The 20,415-nt window shown below is 39.8% G+C and overlaps 1 protein-coding gene across 1 annotated transcript; it reads left to right on the top strand.

Annotated features, from left to right (window-relative positions):
* The first annotated feature begins 593 nt into the window (after nucleotides 1-593).
* On the top strand, nucleotides 594-19,485 carry lbr (lamin B receptor). The gene is made up of 14 exons (XM_085372109.1): nucleotides 594-644; nucleotides 5,232-5,406; nucleotides 5,943-6,158; nucleotides 12,394-12,477; nucleotides 13,227-13,413; nucleotides 13,613-13,809; nucleotides 13,935-13,989; nucleotides 14,229-14,423; nucleotides 14,524-14,627; nucleotides 15,515-15,640; nucleotides 15,761-15,929; nucleotides 16,031-16,111; nucleotides 16,526-16,648; nucleotides 17,627-19,485. The coding sequence occupies exons 2-14, from the start codon at nucleotides 5,236-5,238 to the stop codon at nucleotides 17,785-17,787; spliced, it is 1,869 nt and encodes a 622-aa protein (XP_085228235.1). The 5' UTR covers nucleotides 594-644; nucleotides 5,232-5,235; the 3' UTR covers nucleotides 17,788-19,485.
* The last annotated feature ends 930 nt before the right edge of the window (nucleotides 19,486-20,415 follow it).

The following is a 20,415-nucleotide window of genomic DNA, read 5'->3' as shown; positions in this document are numbered from 1 at the left end:
AGGTGACTTATGTGAAAGCATGTGTCTCCAGAGCCTTTGCCTGGACAAGGCAAAGTGAGAATTAAGTGAATGATTCCCATTCACTTTTACCGCATTTTTTTGTTACTGCAATCAGTTAAAGTAGGCTGTACTAACAAAAATAGCAACTGTTAAGTATTAACAGTTTGAAAAATACGTTTATATTAATACTATTTTTATTCCAACATTGTTAGTCTCATAATAATAATTTTCATTATGCCCTCCAGAATGTTCGCGTTTATGAAGCAAAAAGTATTCATATTATACATACACAGTTTAATTTGGGATATTATTGTCAATACCGCTGTTTTGTCTGACAGTAATTTAATACCGGTAAACAAAGTAGTCGTGACTCTCTCAAAGCCAATCCCAACACAGTTAAAATCCACCGACAGCCAATGAAATCGCAGAGTCGTTTGAAATGAACGCTGGACTAACCAATCGAAAGCCTTCGCGCCTTTGAAGTCACTGGTGGGTTTTGCCCGAAGAGGGAGGGAGAACGAGTTCTACGTCAAACGTTAGCAAAGTTCGTTTTTAAAAATATTAAGCTTAATTTATTAATTCGTCGTCGTGATCGGGATATTTTAAGCAGTTGTACTTACTGGAATTATTCGCACAATATTAAGGTAAGTCCGTCTTCCAATTGCATGTGTTGGCAATGCAAAGAGCAACTACTCTTTACGTTTCTCTTTGTTGGGAAACTGGGGCTTAGCCGAAGCTAACTCAAGCTGGTCGTATAACGGCGTTGTAGGCTTTGGCTAATTTCTGAAAGGTTATCTTGTTTCTGTTGGTTGAAGTGGGAAAAAAAACCCACAACCAAAAAAATTAGTTGGACGAATTTGTTTTAACGTGTGGTGGTAACCTTGCTCTTCGATAGGTCAAGTTTTTATTAGAGTTTGTCGGTTTTGGTAAGCGGAACTGCGAATTTAACTACCCACCTCTGTTCGGGCTATTCGCCAACAAGCAGATTAACGATAGACAGTTCAGAAATTAGACGGTGCCCGGTAGTGAAACATAGTCTTTAAGCGATCGTAACGTGAACGTTTAACTCAGTCGTAATTTCAGCTGCCTGTGTGTCCTTTTTTAAAGGGTTTGTTGCGTTATCGTCAGCGAGTTTAGCTTTGCCGAACTTATTCATGCGTGCCCACGTATTGTTTCTATGGCGGGTGCTTTTGCTTTCTTCGCCAGAAGTATTTGAATGCATGACGTTTTCCCTCCTTTCCTTTTCTGTCGCTTGTAGTTGCATCCGCGCTATCTCGAAGCTAACTAAGCTAGCGTATTTCGTTAAAGAAACAGCTCCTGCACTTTGGCAAAAACCATTATGTTATCTGAGGGTACGTGAAAAGTGTCGCTTACCCCACTAGCCCAAGCGCAAAAACTGCAGTTAAAGCAATCAGTAAAAGCGGCGCTTTGACAGTTATTCACATGTATGTCATATCTCACATACACATATGTATATAATTGTATAATGCATATATTTAAAGGGAGTGAAAAAGGAGGAAAATGCATACAAAAGTGCGCCTTTTTTAACATTTGAAGCCACATGAGTGCGGTCGTGATACGGTTTATACTCAGTATTCTTTTTACCAGTATAAGACTGTGTGAACTACAGTATGTCTACACACTGCAGTAACATGACATTTGATGGCGCCTTAATAGTCCGAGTAAAGTTTGTGCTGCTGTGGGTTATCTGCCTTTCCTTTTATGTGGACCAAAATAAAACGGTTCGGTTTGACCTACTCTAGAGATGCTCTAGTACATACCCTTTGTCCTTTTAGATGACTTATCTAACTTTTTGGTGTGAGTTTACAACTTGACTCGCATGTTACATTTCAAATGGACTGCGTACCAGGTGGGGCAGTTTTCAGCACAAAGCTGAGGGGTGGATAGGGTGGCTGCCTGTCTTCTATTTTAAACCCCACCCACGTTATAGCCATATCCTTTCATCAGCCCAAAGGGGGGATCTGAGGGGGAACTCTCCTCAGTCAGGAGACACCACATATCCCATATGGAAGCCTGCACGCGAGCCAGGAAAGCAGCATTGGGACATACTTTGGGTGTGTCCTGTTGTGAGATGGGGTGTTTGCGCAGATGCTGTGGGTTTTTGTGTTTTTCGAAGATTCGATCAGTTAGCAGTGGAAATTTATCACTTTTCCTGCTTTTTTTGTTATAACGGTGGTGATTGGACAGTTGGAGCCTTTGTAAGTTAGTGGAGTTACTGTGTGATTATAAAGGCAAACAAGAGACTAATTGTCAAGTTGAAGAAAAAGTATTTCATTGATGGGTACACCATGCTTAATTTCTGACGTTTGATGGTAGAAAGTACAACTTTCAAAGAGTTATTATATTTTATATTTTAATTTTCGTTTCACTATAGTTTGACTTTTTGCTTTCAGATAGATTCCTGGTGAATGTACTTGTTTCAATTTAATTTGTAATATTTACAAAGGTTTTAATTCAGTTTTTATTAGTTTCACTTTTTAGTTTCAGATTGTAAGATTAGGACATTCAGAACAATACAATAATATACCAATAGAGACAGTCACATCTCAGTAAATGTTGTGTAAAGTTAAAAAAACAAAACAAAAATAACTCAAAGCACATCCTACATGCCATTTACTGGAGTATGGAATTTTAATTAGCATCACTGCTGACATTGGCTGTCATTGGGGTATGTGGTTTGAAACTATTATCAGAACAGATCGGGATTAAAGCTTGAAACCAAAACTCTTCTTGAATGCTGTAAAGTCTGGCATTCCTTTCATGTGGTTATTAAAGTACTGATCCATTATTCTGTTGTAGAAATATATGCAATTTTCAACATTTCAGTACTAGACTATTATCAAGAAAATGGTTAATGAGAAAGGGAAACCAGGATTTAAAAAAATGTTTTTATTTATTTGCAATTGTAAAATATCTTGACTTCTACCAAAGGAAAATAAACAACTTAAAACGCTTTATTTCCATAAAATAAGTATTTAAATATTAGAAGTCACAGAGTTAAACTGCATTCTGATAATTTGCTGCCTAAAGAGGTTATCAGCAAAGGTAAACCAGTGAATACGTGTTCAGGTCAAAAGTAGTAAATTCATGAATACAGAGACAGTTTGTGTGAAATTCCTTGCCTGTTGCTGTGACTTGAATGGAGCGACCCACTGGGACAGACAGCTCTGGATAAACCTCGCAGGGACAGACTTGTCAGCAATTCTGCAGTAGTGTGTTGGTTTTCTAGACACTGAGCCTCCCAGGTCACTGATGTTCTATAATGCTGACTTTGCCTGGCCCTCCTCTTTGTGTCCAGTGATGAGCACTCCTGTTGGATTTTGCCATTCCGTAGTGTTAGTTAATACAATTGTGAAATTGTAAACTGAATATCTATAACATCACTGGGTGGATAAATGGAGACACAGGAAACAAGCTTGACAGTTGGTTGCCAAAAATGGCATTTAACCTCTGTATATGAGGATGACCTCAGAAAGCTGCTGCACCACCCCTGTTCTGCCAAGATGGTTTCACACATCTGCCAAAAAAACAAAAACAAAAAAACCCCAGAAGTGATGACAGGGTGGACTTTTTGTATTCCTGTGTAGTTTGGGGTTTTAGCCTTAACTTTGGATGTAGCCTTGTATTATGATGTCCTCAGGTTAGATATGTTTTGCCTTAATTCTTTTGAAGCATAAATCTTTGGTGAGTGGCCACAGCAGGCTAGTTATCTCTGGTCAGGTTGTAGTTATAGTGGAATTTTATTTTTCGTCCTCTAATTAAGTTCGTGTTTAGACTCACGGCTCTAAGCAACATCTTCTCCATCTTTGGTTTAAATATTTTCTCAATACAATTGCACTGTGCAGTTACATTATGAATTATATTTCCTGCAGTACTTTGCAAACATAGGCTGTATATAAAAGATGGTCTAAGCTTCTGGTGCAGAAAAGCCTCAAACCTGGATTCTTTGTAAATCCAGCAGGGGGCAGTGACTCTGTCTGGGGGAGAGAAATCAGTGGTTTTACGGAAGTTTGCTGTCACTTCAGTAGACACTTTAGTGCTGGGTTTCTGGTTTTAAATGCTAGTTACAGGATTAATTGAATATATCACCCTGTTAATGTTGTAAATTCTGGTCTAGTGTCCAGAAAGATGATAAAGCTGGTTACACTCTGTGTCCACAGGCTGTGTTTTTTACACTGGAAGAGCTCGTATTCTCATTTTAAGAGCACATTTTAAGAACTTTTTATTACTAGGTTATAAAATCCACATTCTTCATTGTTTTTCCTCCATGTGACAGTGTTATCATTATTCTCACATCTGCTTGATATTTGGTCATGAGAAATATAAGACTGATAAGTGCAGTGATGATCTAAAAGTCTTCTTTTCAGCTGAGTAACTAGTAATAATGCTGTATTTTAGGTGTGTTTTTCTGCTGAGCATTTAGTGTGGTTTATAGAATTTGGATAAAAAAATAAACACAGAGGGAGCAAAAAACACTGCATGTAGATGGATGACAGGTTGCTTACCGGTCATGTACAATGTCTGATTTGTTGGTTGGATCCAGCAAATCGGCTTGTCATTCTTGCCTTCAGAATGTTAAGATGGTTATGTGAAAATATTCTGCTTCATAACAGGACCTCACTAACACGATGCTGCTGCTGCTGCTCCATTCTGTGTTTGCAAAGCACATTCTGTGAGAATGTTCAAGTTTTTGAGACCGTTGTCATACTGTGGTGCATCAGAGTAACTTAAGATGACTAACGATATTTAAGATCAGTCACTACAGATGTATTGCCTGGCCACCGTTGCACTTTATCAAAAGTTCAAAGTTACTGCCAAAGCTGTCAAGTAAAAGTGAAAGCACTGAGATGTTGAGATGCTGCTATTGTTGTCTTTCAAGCTTCGTTGTCTTTCATATGCTGTGCTTCAGTGGTACGAAAGGAGACAGAAGGGGCCGCCTGCAGTGACGAGGCCATTTTTTTTTTTTTTTTTTTTTTTTTTTTTCTTCAAATGATTGAGCCTTACTGTAAATACCAGTGGCAGGTTTAAATTAATTATTATTTAACAAGTTAGTCCTGCTCTGCTTTTCCTGATATCTCCTATCAGTTTGGTCAAGTCTCTTTGCTCCTCTCTCTTGTCCTCTCTGTTTCACTTTCAGCCACTTTCTCCCCTGCTTGTTGTACTTCCTTCTGTACTGAACTCGTGCTCTGTTTTGATTAACTCCTTGTCAGGTCAATGAAGATGCCTACTGTGAAGTACCAGAAAGGGGACACTGTGATGGGCCGCTGGCCCGGCAGCAGCCTGTACTATCAGGTCAAGGTGCTGGGCTTTGATTCCAAAAGCCAGCTCTACACTGTCATCTACAAAGATGGTACAGAGCTGGAGCTCAAGGAGCAAGACATTAAGGTAGGATCAGAGTCACGTGCTCTTGTGAACTGCAGCTGACTCTTCACTCGGTTTCACTGAGTGCTTTATTGTGAATTCTTTTTTTCTTTTTCTCGGTTTCACTGAGTGCTTTATTGTGAATTCTTTTTTTCTTTTTCTTTTTTCTTTTCTCAACATTGAAGTCAGATCTGCACATTAACCACTGTGGGTGTAGGTTCAAACCATGAAGCGCTAATGCTTTAAATTAGTTATATTTTTGTTCTAAAGGAAAGATAAAAGAGAAAACACAGACTGGATTGTTAATCAGTGATGATACTGGTATGCAGTTATTAAGTCATGTAAAAGGGATCACTGTAGCTGTAATGTCTGTAGCATTCTACTAATAGTTACGTTTTAGAACTGTCGTGGGTATGGTCAGGAATATATTTCAACTGTAAGATGATGCTCTGTGAAAATTCAGCCTCAGTTTTTAATCTTTGCAACATTTTTTAAATGATAAACGTATAGCAGTCCCCTTTCAGTTTTTTTTTCTCCTCCCGATTGTTATTTTCCCTCAGAGCGTCACTGGTTTCCAGACCCGCTCCCGTTCTCGCTCTCGTTCCCGCTCACCAGCCCGCCGTCGCAGCCGTTCACGCTCCCCGGCAAGGACCACACGTCGTTCGTCATCTCGTACAGCGGCAGCTGTCGCTGCAACAGCAATCACAGAGAGTACACCGTCTTCTCGCAGAGATACCAGACTGAAGGATACAGTGGAAGTGAGGCTCAGCCCTGTGGTAAGTGCTTATGCTGCCTTGTCATTGTCTGATTATAGGCAAGGCAAGTTTATTTGTATAGCACAATTCAACAACAAGGTGATTCAAAGTGCTTTACAGAGACATTAGAAACAAGAACAAATAAAAAGCATGATTTAAAATTGAATAAAACAAGCAAATAAACTAACTAACTAACTAGTTAACAAACAAACAAACAAACAAACAAACAACAGTATATAAAATCAAAACAGATAAAATCAGAACAGTAGATAAAATCAGTAGTTAAATGTAAGTTTTGAAATTTAAGCTTAAAGTGTGGATTTGGTGCTTTATTCAAATGCAGCTGAGAACAGGTGAGTCTTCAACCTGGATTTAAATAAACTGAGTGTTTCAGCTGATCTGAGGCTTTCTGGGAGTTTGTTCCAGATATAAGGAGCATAAAAGCTGAATGCAGCTTCTCCGTGTCTGGTTCTGACTCTGGGAACTGATAAAAGACCGGATCCAGATGACCTGAGGGATCTGGATGGTTCATACTGGGTCAGGAGGTCATTGATGTATTTTGGTCCTAAACCATTCAGAGCTTTATAGGCCAGCATCAGAACTTTAAAGTCTATCCTCTGACGGACAGGCAGCCAGTGTAAGGACCTCAGAGCTGGACTGATGTGGTCCACTTTTTTGGTCTTAGTGAGGACTCGAGCAGCAGAGTTCTGAATGAGCTGTAGTTGTCTGACTGATTTTTTTAGGTAGACCTGTAAAGATGCTGTTACAGTAATCAAGCCTACTAAAGATGAATGCATGGACTAGTTTTTCCAGGTCCTGTTGAGACATCAGATCTTTTATCCTTGATATATTCTTGAGGTGATAGTAAGCTGACTTTGTTATTGTCTTAATGTGTTTTTCTAAGTTTAGGTCTGCATCCATCACTACACCCAAATTTCTCGCCTGGTTTGTGGTTTTTAGATGTATAGATTGAAGTTCTCTGGTGACCTGTAATCGTTTTTCTTTGGCGCCAAAGACTATTACCTCAGTTTTGTTTTTGTTTAGCTGGAGAAAATTGTGGCACAACCAGTCATTGATTTCCTCAATGCATTTACTAAGAGCCTGTACAGGGCCTCGGTCTCCTGGTGACATTGTGATATATATTTGTGTGTCATCTGCATAGCTGTGATAGTTTATTTTGTTGTTGTTTATAATCTGTGCCAGTGGGAGCATGTAGATGTTAAACAGAAGGGGTCCCAAGATGGAACCTTGGGGAACTCCACATGTGATACTTGTCTGCTCAGATGTGAAGTTACCTATTGATACAAAGTATTTCCTGTTTTCTACGTATGTTTTGAACCAGTTTAGTACAGTTCCTGAAAGACCTGTCCAGTTCTCCAGTCGTTTGAGTAATATGTTGTGGTCAACTGTATCAAATGCTGCACTGAGATCCAGTAAAACTAGGACTGACATTTTTCCACTGTCTGTATTCAGACATATGTCATTAAACACTTTGGTCAGAGCGGTTTCAGTGCTGTGGTTCTGTCTAAAACCTGACTGGAAGGCATCGTAGCAATTATTCTGTTTTAAGAAGTAACTGAGCTGTTGAGAAACTGCTTTTTCAATGATCTTACTTAAAAACGGGAGATTTGAGATCGGCCTGTAGTTGTTCATTTGTGTCTTGTCAAGATTGTCCTTTTTCAGTATAGGTTTGATTACAGCAGTTTTTAGTGATTCTGGAAACACACCTGATAATAAAGAAAAGTTGACGATCTGTAACAGGTCTGACTCTAAAGTCTTTGAGACCTTTTTGAAAAAACTTGTTGGCAGGACATCTAAACAGCAGGAGGAGTTGTTCAGTTGACCTAAGATGTCCTCCAGGTCTTTGCTGTTAATAGGTTGAAACTGTTTCATGGTGTTTAAACAGTTTTTTGGTGGACACAGTACATATCCTGGATCTGCTGTTGATGTACCAATTGCTTGTCTAATTTTTTGGATTTTTTCAGTGAAGAATTTGGCAAAGTCATTGCAGGCCATGGTCGAATGAAGTTCAGCTGCCACTGACACAGGAGGGTTTGTTAGCCTGTCAACTGTAGAAAATAAGACCCGAGCATTATGGCTGTTTTTAGTGATGATGTCAGAGAAGTAGGACCTCCTTGCATTCCTCAGTTGTAAATTATAATTGTGAAGTTTCTCTTTATAAATGTCATAATGAACCTGGAGGTTTGTTTTTCTCCATCTGCGCTCAGCTTTCCTACACTCTCTTTTTTCATTTTTCACCAGTGTGGAGTTTCTCCATGGAGACTTTTTCCTTCCAGAGATAACCTTCACCTTAATGGGAGCAATAGTGTCCATTACATTTAACATGTTAGCATTGAAGCTATTGACGAGCTCATTGACTGACCCTCTGGGCAGGTCAGGTGTTAATGGGAAGACCTGGTTAAAAATTGCACTACTGTGTTCAGTTATACACCGTTTTGTGATCACTGTTGTTGATATATTTGTGTGGGCTGAGATTTTACTTTCAAAGAAAACACAGTAATGATCAGACAGGCCCACATCAGACACAGTAACCTTTGAAATGCTCAGGCCTTTGGAGATCAGTAGGTCAAGAGTGTGTCCTCTATTATGTGTGGCCTCTGTTACATGCTGAGTCAGCCCAAAGTTGCCCAGAGTGTTACTCAGGTCTTTAGTCCCTTTGTCCTGAGGGTTGTCCACATGAATGTTAAAATCCCCAGCAATAATTACACAGTTGAAGAATGCCAGCAGAAAGCGTATAAATGCAGGTAACTGTTATAATGAAGACATACTACATATAGAGAGTCTCTTCTTTAGTTACCTGACTATATCAGTGTTATATAGTCCCTTCTGTCTGTTCCACCTGTTCGCCTGACTACCATGGGACTCAGAGCCTTTAGTTGTTCTGCCCACATCAGACACAGTAACCTTTGAAATGCTCAGGCCTTTGGAGATCAGTAGGTCAAGAGTGTGTCCTCTATTATGTGTGGCCTCTGTTACATGCTGAGTCAGCCCAAAGTTGCCCAGAGTGTTACTCAGGTCTTTAGTCCCTTTGTCCTGAGGGTTGTCCACATGAATGTTAAAATCCCCAGCAATAATTACACAGTCAAAATCAACACAGATCACAGACAGCAGTTCACTGAGGTCATTAAAAAAGTCTGTGCAGTATTTGGGAGGCCTGTAAACATTAAGAAACACAACTTTGGATGGGGCCTTCAGCTGTAAAGCCACATATTCAAAAGACTGAAAACTTCCAGGAGATAGCTGCTTACATTGAAATGATTCATTAAATAAGACAGCAACCCCTCCTCCTCTCCTGCTCGCCCTGACCTCACTGATAAAACTGTAGTTAGGAGGGGTCGTCTCGATGAGAACAGCTCCACTGTTACTTTGGTCCAACCAAGTTTCAGTTAAAAACATAAAATCAAGGCTGTGCTCAGTGATTAAATCATTAATTAAAAATGTTTTCCCAGCTAGAGATCTAATGTTTAATAAAGCCAACTTAAGTGTTTTAGAGGTATTACTTGTCCCCTCGTGTTTGGGAGCAGTCTGTGGCACACAAGGTATGTTTACTATGTTTAAAGATCTTTTAGAGTGCAGCTCTCTGTGTTTTGACCAGGCCACATGTCTCCTGTCACCTAAAAGTACAGAAATTTTAAAACCTTCTAATAAACAGGGTCCCAGCTTCTCCTGGGAAAAGTCATCACTGCCATAATCCTCACAGCCCGGACCCTTCACACATCACACATCAGACTGCGGAGACAGGGCATGAAGAGGAACTAAGGGGGGCGAGGCTGGGCAATGTGACTTCGATTGCTCTGTTGAGGGTGGGGCTCGATGGCGAACCTTTGGCCGCTCTGGTGGGGGGTTTATGGGGGACAAAAAGGGATTGGGACGGGGGGTAGATCTGAGCCCAGCATTGACCCGCTCCATCATCTCCTCAGTGAATTTCAGGTGTGGGGAGGAGGGAGAAAGGGAGGGGGAGGAGGGTGATGGCCTGTCAGGGGTTTGGGGGACTGGGGAAGGTCGTGGTCCCTTGTCCTGGTCGTTGGTGTTGTTGAGAGAGTTGGAGGCAAATAGGGACCCCTCTTCTTGCCTTAGATGTCTCTCCTTTCTGAGGCTCTTCCTCAGATGCCATGGATGTCTCTCCTTTCTGAGGCTCTTCCCGGGTGGGGGCAAATGGAGCTCCTCCTCAAGGTTTCTGCTGGGCTTTGTCTGTTCTTGGAGTACTGTTTGTTCCTCTTTATGAGATAACTCCTCGTTTATCTCAGCCTTGGCACCAAGCACGGATGGATGACGTATGGAATAAAACAAGTTGGAGGTGAACAGTTTCACCCCTGACTTGTTAAAATTAAATCCATTTGCTTTGAACAGATGCCTGCGTTCCCAAAAAATATTAAAGTTGTCGATAAAGTGCACTGAGTGGTCAGCACATGCTGATATAAGCCATTTATTCAGTGTAAACAACCTGCTGAATCTCTCGTCTCCTCCTCTGACCGGCGGTACAGGTCCACTGATGAATACAGCTGCATTCAGAGAGTTTACAGTATTTAATAATACTGTAATAGCAGTATTAATAATTAAAAAAAGGGAAAAAATCAGCATAAAAATCAATATAAGAAGCAAAGCATTCAAGAGCAAAGAGATGAAGCGTCCACACTCACAAAGGGGAGGAGCACTATAGAATATTAGTGATTGTCAAAAACATGATAAGGAGAAGTTGAAGAATGCCAGCAGAAAGCGTATAAATGCAGGTAACTGTTATAATGAAGACATACTACATATAGAGAGTCTCTTCTTTAGTTACCTGACTATATCAGTGTTATATAGTCCCTTCTGTCTGTTCCACCTGTTCGCCTGACTACCATGGGACTCAGAGCCTTTAGTTGTTCTGCCGTGAGACTTTAGAACACATCCACCAGATTTCTGGACTACAAACTCCCTCTCTCTACTTTTAAATCACATCTTAAAACCCATCTATTCAGAATTGCATACACTTCATCATGCCTCAGTCTTATTCTGTTTTTTACTTTAATTAGCTTTTATAGTTGTTTTTTGTTGTCTTTACCTTTTGTTTTTAATTATTTTGTATTAATGTAAGGTGACCTTGAAGGTCTTGAAAGGTGCCTATAAATAAAATGTATTATTATTATTATCATCATTATATCAATCATTTCACTGCAATGCCGTTTGCCAGTGGGTTGCTTAGACAGACATAGTCTTGTCAAAGTCACCCTTCATAAAACTTGACACCCATCAAACGATGCAATCAGTCAAAAATGTGTCCAGATAATATTTGGAGTTGGAAATTGAAGAATTAAGAAGCAGAAAGCTAAGGACGCACTAAGTACTTCATGAGACGCTTGCAACGATAAAAGTGAACTGTGACTAGATGACAGTCGTCTCCACGCTAAGAGCAGCACTTGTCTACATTGCTTTCAGTTTCAGTTATAGTAATCTTTCATAAGGTCCTGGACCAATGGGTTCATTTTTTTTTTTTTTTTTTTTTTTTTTTGTTGATAGTGGTTGTGTGCTTAATGAAGTTCTGCTATTTCACTTTGCCACATGAGTATATTATTTCACTTGTAGTGATTTATTTATTTATATATTTCTTTTTTGTGGAGAGTGCTACTTAGTGTGCCATAGCATGAGATTGTAATGTGTACTGTGGATTCTCCTTGTACAAAGGATGTGCAAAACTAGATATGTAAACATTGCTGCCATTGCTAATGCCAGACAGATAAAAATATTCTTAGTTTATTAATGTACAACACAAGTTACCGGTTCAAAGACATTATAGTGCCCACAGATTTGGCCAAATTATGCACCAGGGTGTGAAATACTAGAATGGAAATTCAGGTGACACACATTTCAGTTACACTTAAAACATGATTTGGTTAACAAGGAACGTGATGACTGGACTAATGCAAATGTTTGGGTTTTTCCCCTCGTTTAGACAACTGTAGATTTGTTGCCAGGAACATCCCTACCCAAAATACATTTTAAAAAATGTGTGCGGTACAGAAGTTGTCCCATTAACTGTGAAATAGCCCACAGATTTCTGGCAAGATCCAGTCCATTATCAAATGTCCTAATTCATCAGTACCTTGTCCTTGTGGGGAAATTGTGAGTCATTCATTCTGGTGTTTGACCATAACACAATCACACTCCCTCTGTATGTTCCTCACATTGTTTTTTATTTTCTTTTGTTTTTGTCTCTGTCATTTCCATCAATCACCCTCCATTGTTTGCTGAGCAGGAACAGACAAAGGCAGCAGAGAACAGTAGCAACAATAAGCATGAAAAGAAAGAGGAGAATAACACTGCTAGCAAAGTGATTGAGGTGAGTTTTGTCTTGCAATTTAAAAAAAACCCAAAAAACGTGTCAAAACTTTTATTTAAAAAGGTTCAAGTGTCTCAAAATAATTGGCTCATAGAAGAACATTTGTGCAGACCACTCCAAGTGAAAAGGTTTTAAACAGAACTAAAAGGCTCTGAGGTAAGTTGCAGCTGATGGAATGTCATGATGCATGCACGTCGGGGGCCCATGTATGTTTTCTGAGGGGGGGCTCCTCTCACAAGACTGTACTTCATTTAACTAGTCACATGTTGCACTAGCATGTGCTGCCTCTTTACTGTGCCTGTTTCTGACAGTCTAAAGTCCTGTGTGCAGTAATCTGTGCTGCATTTAAGTTAAGATATAAAACTTTTTCTTCTTTGACTTTAATGTTTATTTACTGCAGATTTCTGACAGTTTATTTGTTGTTTTCTGGCTGGAAAAAAGATGTTCTTTTCATAGCAGCAAATGGCAATGATCTTTATTGGGCTAAGACACTTAATCTCCTAATTATTTCATTCATGTATTTTGTCAGTGTAGGTAGTAGTGTAGGCTTGTAGGTGTAGGCAGTTTTGTGTTGTGATATTTCGATATTAGTAACTTTGTTTCTTGTTCTATCGATTTCCTCTGTATGAGATGCAAATGGTTGGATTGCATTATCCTACTGATTGGCTGAAATTGTTATGCTTTTGAGTTGTATTAATATGAATTGTTGACTTGTGTCCAATTCTAAATAACCCAAAATCTTATTCCAGAAGTCTGAAGCTAAGGTGGAGGCAGAGTCTGAGAAAAACCAAGGCCCTTATAATCTACGCCGTAGGAAGGCTGACGGAGATGCCAAACCAGCTGAAGCCAAACCAGATCAGCCAGAAAAAAAGGCTAAGGAGGCTGCAGCCCCATCCACCATCCCCTCCGCCCCACTCGACTTTGGAGGGAAGATGGGTAGGAGGATGGGAAAAATGCATTTTCATGCCACAGCCTCACTTCTGTGAGCTTGTACGAACTCTGTGTATTTGTAATCAGTTAGACACACAAAAAATTAACTATCTATCGGAGCATGGTGGTAGAGATGCCGAGGAAAAGCTGAACCTGACCAAACTGATATTGTTAATATTCCTGCTGTTTCTTGTCTTGCCTACAGGAGCGTACTTCTGGCTGCTCTTCTTGCCAGCCTGGGTTCTCTTTGTAATACTTCAAGGCAACCTAACGGACCCCAGTCTGATCAACGCCCCCCCTCCTCTGCCTCCACTTGACACCTTCTGGGATGCCCAGGCTCTTTGCTTTGTCATCCTCTGGATCTTATTTCAGGCACTGCTTTACATCCTGCCAGTTGGAAAAGTGAGTGAGAAGATCTGAAATTTTTAAATAGAAACCCTAAGTTGATGTTTGGCTTTCAACTTCAATCTGTCTTTTTCCAAGTGGCTCCACTAAAGTGCTGCTGGTGTTTGTCTCTTTTTCTCTAGCTGAGTGAGGGCATGCCACTGAGGTCTGGAGTGAGGCTGAAGTACAGAACCAATGGTGAGTCTGTGTGAAGCCACTCCCAATAAGAACATACTACTAAGTCACGTCATTGACGATCACTCATTTGTAACTGTAGCTTCATCTGAACCAATAAATGTCTCTGTCCTTTTTTTTTTTTTTTTGTGCTACACTGTTTATAGTAAAGAACTATAGTCATTTATTTGTGTCATGATATTTATTATTATTCTAGTTGTGGTCTTCAGTATATTTTTTTCGGCCTCTGTGTGTACCTCCAGGTTTCTTTGCCATAATGGTGAGTGCTATAGTGGTGGCAGTAGCAGTGCACCAGGGTGCTGATCTTACCTACATCCACAGCCACTTCCTCCAGCTGGCGACTGCCACCTTCATCATCTCCGTCCTGCTCAGCATCTACCTGTATGTTCGCTCTCGCTATGCCGCCTCAGAAGAGCTGGCACTGGGGGGAAACTCGGGTAAGAAGATTGCGTACATTCTGTTGTGCCCCTTCATCTGTTTAATTTGCCAGTTTATGTAAATCAGCAGACCTTGAGTTTGCTTCTGTCTTTTCTCCAGGCAATGTGGTTTATGACTTTTTCAAAGGACGTGAACTTAATCCCCGCATCAAAAACTTTGATCTGAAATTCTTCTGTGAGATGCGCCCTGGACTCATTGGCTGGGTGGGTTGTCTTTGTTTCATTAGTTCTGCTTCATCTGTTTAAAATTAGTCTGAAGCACACATTGCGCTCTCTGCTGGCCATCCAGGGAAATACCTTTTAAATTTAAGTCATCTGATATTACTAAAAGAGTTCCTTGTGTCTGTCTGCTGCTGTAGGGTTAAATTAGAGCATCAGTTTAGATTTGATTTAAAGAAGAAAGACGTTCCTTCTATATTGAGCTGAATATCTTTGAATCGTTTAAATTTATTTTTTTAAGTTTAGGTTAGGATGGTTAGGGAAAGTGATAGAAATGTACTACTGACTAAGTAAAGTGTGTTAAGAAGATGGAATGAGTCCTTTGAGGAGTTCATGAATAAAGAAAATGATACATAAGAGACCGATAAACGACAGTTAGTGAATGAAGAAGTGAGGGCAGCTATAAAGAGTACAAGGAGTGGAAAGGTTGTTAATCTTGATGACACTTATGGAGATATGAGGTGAGATGGGTAGGGAGAGACAGAACAGTGGACTTTTGTGGTTTCGCAAGTGACTCAAGAGTTGTTGGGCGTATTGGATGTGTAGCAACCACTGGTTGGTAGGAAAACTGGTATAATATTGTATCTCAGGGGTATCCCTGACTGGTCACACCTGCGTGAATATGGCCTTATTCATGTCATCCTTTGTTGTTACATGTCCAAAATGGCAGCTAAAGTTAATGTCACTTGGTTGGTGGTCATGTGTCTACAAAACCTCAGTAGTTTAAAGTATGCTGCTTTGATGCTGCCTCAGCATTAGGTTTTCCCACACATTTTAACATTTTTTGCGTTCTCCACAAATGGCAGTTCTGCATTACGGGTGATCAGGAATCTTTCCTAATAATTTTAGTTCTGTGTGTTTTATGTGTGCAGTGTTTGATCAACTTTGCCATGGCGTTGGCTGAGATGAAGAAGCACAATCTTGATGCTCCATCATATGCCATGATCCTAGTGAACCTGTTCCAGCTGCTCTACGTGGTGGACGGCCTCTGGAATGAGGTAAGCTCAGCAGAGTATTTTTCTATGCCAATTTTACACGAAGTAACTGGTCAGGTTCACAGGTTGTAAACTTGCCAGTCTATCTGTTGTTCAGACCAAATGAATGTGTTTGTTTCCCAGGAGGCTATCCTGACCACCATGGACTTGATGCATGATGGTTTTGGCTTCATGTTGGCTTTTGGTGATCTGGTGTGGGTTCCTTTTACGTACACCTTGCAAGCGTATTACCTGGTCCTCCATCCCAACGCCCTGAGCCTGCCAGCAGTCATAGCCATCGTCACACTCAAATGTGAGGGAGAGCATGAAACTGAATTCACTCACCCTCTTCATATGTTTTTAATATTTTGCTGAGTCATTCTGGTGTTTGTGTCCTTTCTCTCTGTATTTCAGTGATTGGCTTCTATATCTTCAGAAAATCTAACTCTGAGAAGAATGCCTTCAGGAGAAACCCATCCAACCCTAAACTGTCCCGTAAGTTCTCCTGTGGGCTTATCCCAAATTAAGTCTCGTTTATGCAACAGGCTCATGTTTCTTTTCCTGATGAACATTCTTTATTGTCTGAGGTAATAGTACTAAGATGAAATGGTCCACTAAATACACATTTTTTTTCTGATTGTGTTTTTTGTTTTTTTTTAAATTAACCCCTCAGCTGTTGAAGGCTGATGGGGTTCTATTGCCCACATGGTACCCAGTCCTTTTTTTTTCATTCAGTTTATAATACTCGTCAGTCTAAACAGCAATCTCATGCAGTGTTAGAATGGCCTAAATCTTAATTATCAACATTACATAAAGAGAAAATGAAATGAAACACAAATGAGTTATTGCATGTTTCTCAGTACATGTTGGTACTATTCAGTCATCTTTTTATTCTTGTTGTCTCTCCAGATTTGAAAACGATCCCTACAGCTACAGGGAAAAGTCTGCTGGTCTCTGGCTGGTGGGGAGTGGTTCGCCACCCTAACTATTTGGGAGACCTCATCATGGCTCTGGCCTGGTCCCTACCCTGTGGTGAGTTTGCTTGGCATTTACAGTTAATGTAATAAAGAATGTAGGATGCTAAATACAAAACAAGTCGAGAGCAGGACAGGCAGAGGAGTTTGTAGCAGCACAGAAGCACCCTATTATTTTTAAGTTCATGTCATTTTTATATAGCACCAAATCAAAACAAGTCGCCTTAAGGTGCTTTATATTGTAAGGTAAAGACCCAACAATAAAACAGAAAATGCCAACAATCAGACAGCCCCCCTGTGAGCCAGCACTTTTGTTACAATAGGAGGGAAGCAGTCCCTTTTAACAGGAAGAAACCTCCTGCAGAACCAAGCCCAGAGAGGGGCGACCATTGTGTGGGGGTGATCTGTAAACTAATGGTAAACTGCAGCTCCTTTACATAGTGGGCTGTCAGTAAATTTGATTACATATTTGTTTTGCAACAATCCAACTAATAATTTTTAAGTGGGAAAACAAAGCAGCTCCACTGCCATCCATCTTTACTTCCTGCACCACAGAGTTCAAAGCTTTACCTGTTTATCTGGTAGCTCTGTCAGTGTTTTTTCTCTTGAAGAAGACTTCTTCAAGAGACTCATGGCATCAAATATCTATTCAATAGTTTTGAAATTCTGTGTTTATTATTTATTTCAGTTGTTCATTTTGTGATGTGTGCAAAGGGAAAATCTCATGTTGAAATTAATGTGCCCATGTAAGTAGTTCAGTCTCTCATTGTGTTGGTTTGCCCTCAGGTGAACACAATGTGATGTTTGGTACTAGTTTGAATCCTCACAGGGACATAAAAACTGCACATTGCCATGGTGTAATCTGGTTTAAAGACTCAATTCTGCTCCAAAAGTTTTTTAACTTTTCCCTGGACGTCGTAGTTAATCTGTGAATGTTTCCATTTGTCTTGAGTGTCTCTCTAATGTTTCTGATATTAACTTGGGAAAAAAATGTTCTGGAGTACAGTCAGGCTAAAGCGATGTTTTGTCACTGCAGGTTTCAGCCACCTCCTGCCGTGGTACTACATGATCTACTTCATCATCCTGCTTGTACACCGAGACTCGCGTGACATGAGCGAGTGCAGGAGGAAGTACGGCTCGGCATGGGACGAGTACTGCAGAACTGTCCGCTACCGGATCATCCCCCGCGTCTACTGAGGAAATCGACCCTGGACACTCAGAGCTGAGGACATTTTTTGTTTGTTTTAAACCCAGTATAAACAGCTGTGTGAAGGCTCCCAAAATATGAATGGATTGACCGATTTGACCTTTTGTACTTTTTATTTTTTTGATTGCTTAATTCTGAACTGAAGGACTGAATTTTTGATGATCATGATATTGAGTTTTTGAAAATTGCCTTTTTTATAATTAAAAAAAAATTAAAATGTATACATAAAAGTTTACAAAACGAGGGGAAAAATGAAACGCCTCTGCTAGGAATGTCTTGTTAGGATGTATATTTTTGTATATACATATTTTGTTTTTATACTTAAAGAATAACACACCACATGCTTATGCTTATGTTTTTGGGACATGTTACTGTGCCCCAATTCTAAAAATTTTACAGCATCAGCTTGGCTAATACAGATGATTTTGTAAGTATGGCTTCCTGTTAGGAATTCTGTGGCTTGTGCATATTGTGAAGGATGGGATGGAAACATGCTACCCCTCTCTGATAAGCTGTACAGTGGAACTAGGACTCGTGTTTCTTCTCAGGACCAGGGATGTTGTCAGAAAGTCAGATTAGAAAAGTTTTGTCTTAATTTTGATGTGAATACTTTTATAGAGAGATCTAGTTTTGATTTGAAATTGTAAAAATGGTATTAGAGGCTTTGAGGAAAAATGCACTAATGCGTCAAAGCATTTTTTTTTTCTTTCTTTCTTTTTGCGTGATCACTTCCAAAGTGTTTAAATTTGGCTTTGCTACCTCAGATTCACTCACTGTCCACTTCTTCCTCCTTGGTGCTCTCTGGGAGGCAGTGTGTGTAATTATGAGTGTAATGTCACAGCTACATGACATAAACTTGTGAATATGTAATTTTCTAATATGAACATGTGGCAAGTGTCCACATCACAGGTGATGGAACTTTGTTTGTTTTTTTTTCACCTCCCCACATTTCCCACAGTTATTTCTAGATGTTTGCCTCATCGTGTTCTGGGTGATGATTTCTCTGCAGTGTCACATCAATTTGGTGTTTTTATCTTTTCAAGCTTTAACTTGCCAGGTCAGCTGACAGTGACCACTTAGTGAAGTTTATACTGTGACAACATGAGGAGCAGTCGACTGTGTAAGCATTTGTAACCTGTGCATTTTCAAATCCAAATTAAGTATTTTTATGCCTGTGCAACTGTAGGCGATAATACAAGTAGCAATAGATAACTCCATTGGGTAGCTTTTTTTTTTTATGCTGTTCTGACTGAATACCATGTAAATATTTTTTAATCATGTTTTAATTAAAGTAAGTAAAAGTAGTAATGCCAGTAATGTTTCTCATTAGATATTTAATGTTGCTTTTTAATTTTGACCACTGTAGGCCACTGTTTCCACACTTAGATCTGCCATGGTTCTAGACAAAATTCAGAATTGAGTAAAGGGTTTTAGAAAGGTGTATATACTCTTCACCTGATTAGAGAGGGGAAAACAATTAAGTCTGATCCTTGAGACGTTGACCATTCTCTTTGCTCCAGGACCCATTGTGGTAATACAAAACTTGTTTGCTTTGACTGTGACTGGTGAGCAATACTTTGGATGTATTTTGATATATGACAGCAATAAATAAGAATATTAACTAGTCCAGGAAGCTGCCTATCAGTTCTGTGACAGCAACTGGGACAAAGCTAATCTGTACAAATGTTGCGGCATGAAATAAAGAATTACAGTATTTCATTTTCTTGTCTGTATTTGTTTATTTCATTTGAAAAGAGGGCATCTGCAATATTAACAGAAATGTTGGTGGCTGGCTTTAATGAGACATAAGTGAGTGTCTCTCTCCCAGAACAGACTGGACAGGAAGGTGTTTCAGCCTTGCTCCATATCGGGAGGTTTGTATGGCTGGGTGAGATGTCACATACAGCTTGGATTAGACATTTGACGTCCTAGGGCTCTGCATTGGATATCTGTCCAAGTGAGCCTTCTTTTTTTTTTTTTTTTTTTTTTCTTCACCTGTCCCGTTTGGTTCTTTTGCCATCACAATTATTGTCTAAAGGCAAAGAAAGATTCCCAACGGATTTACTTTACCAAATGGACCATCCCAGCCTTGCCGTATTGGTCTATTTGATTCACCTTTGTTTTAATTTTTTATTTTATTTTCACTTGCTACTCACAGGACAGACATGACTGAGGGAAAGAAAAGGGAGAAAGAAAAACAGCGGGGAAGAGGAACGGTGATAAAGGGCAAAAAAACAAAAACAAACAAACCGTGAGCCGTCATTTTATTGGATTCTCCCATTTAATCCAAGCTCCCTGCCCCCTCATGCCTGCCATCTTCTGGGGAAGAGATGAGAAAAGATGAGAGCCCTAGAACTTGTTATATTGAGACACCGGAAGGCTCCACTGTCCTGATCACAGACAAGAATTGCCTTGAATGGAATTAAAATGTCATTTAATTTCAGTTTTGAAAGCACGAATTATTCCTGTTGTGCAGCAAAGTGGGAACATTGTTTCAGTTGACTATCATAACCCCGGATTCCATTTCCCCCTGCTTTTTATTTCCCAACCAATTTAAAAACATTTTCCCCATAAAATACTACAACTCCCATGATCCCTTCCTGATATCCCCACATGCA

This window comes from Diplotaxodon limnothrissa, linkage group LG15, assembly GCF_057381915.1.
Source record: "Diplotaxodon limnothrissa isolate DT_005_m linkage group LG15, D_limnothrissa_male_GT1.1, whole genome shotgun sequence".
Classification (NCBI taxonomy): Eukaryota; Metazoa; Chordata; class Actinopteri; order Cichliformes; family Cichlidae; genus Diplotaxodon; species Diplotaxodon limnothrissa.
The sequence above is the reverse complement of the archived record's forward strand: the minus strand, read 5'-3'. Positions and strand labels throughout refer to the sequence as shown.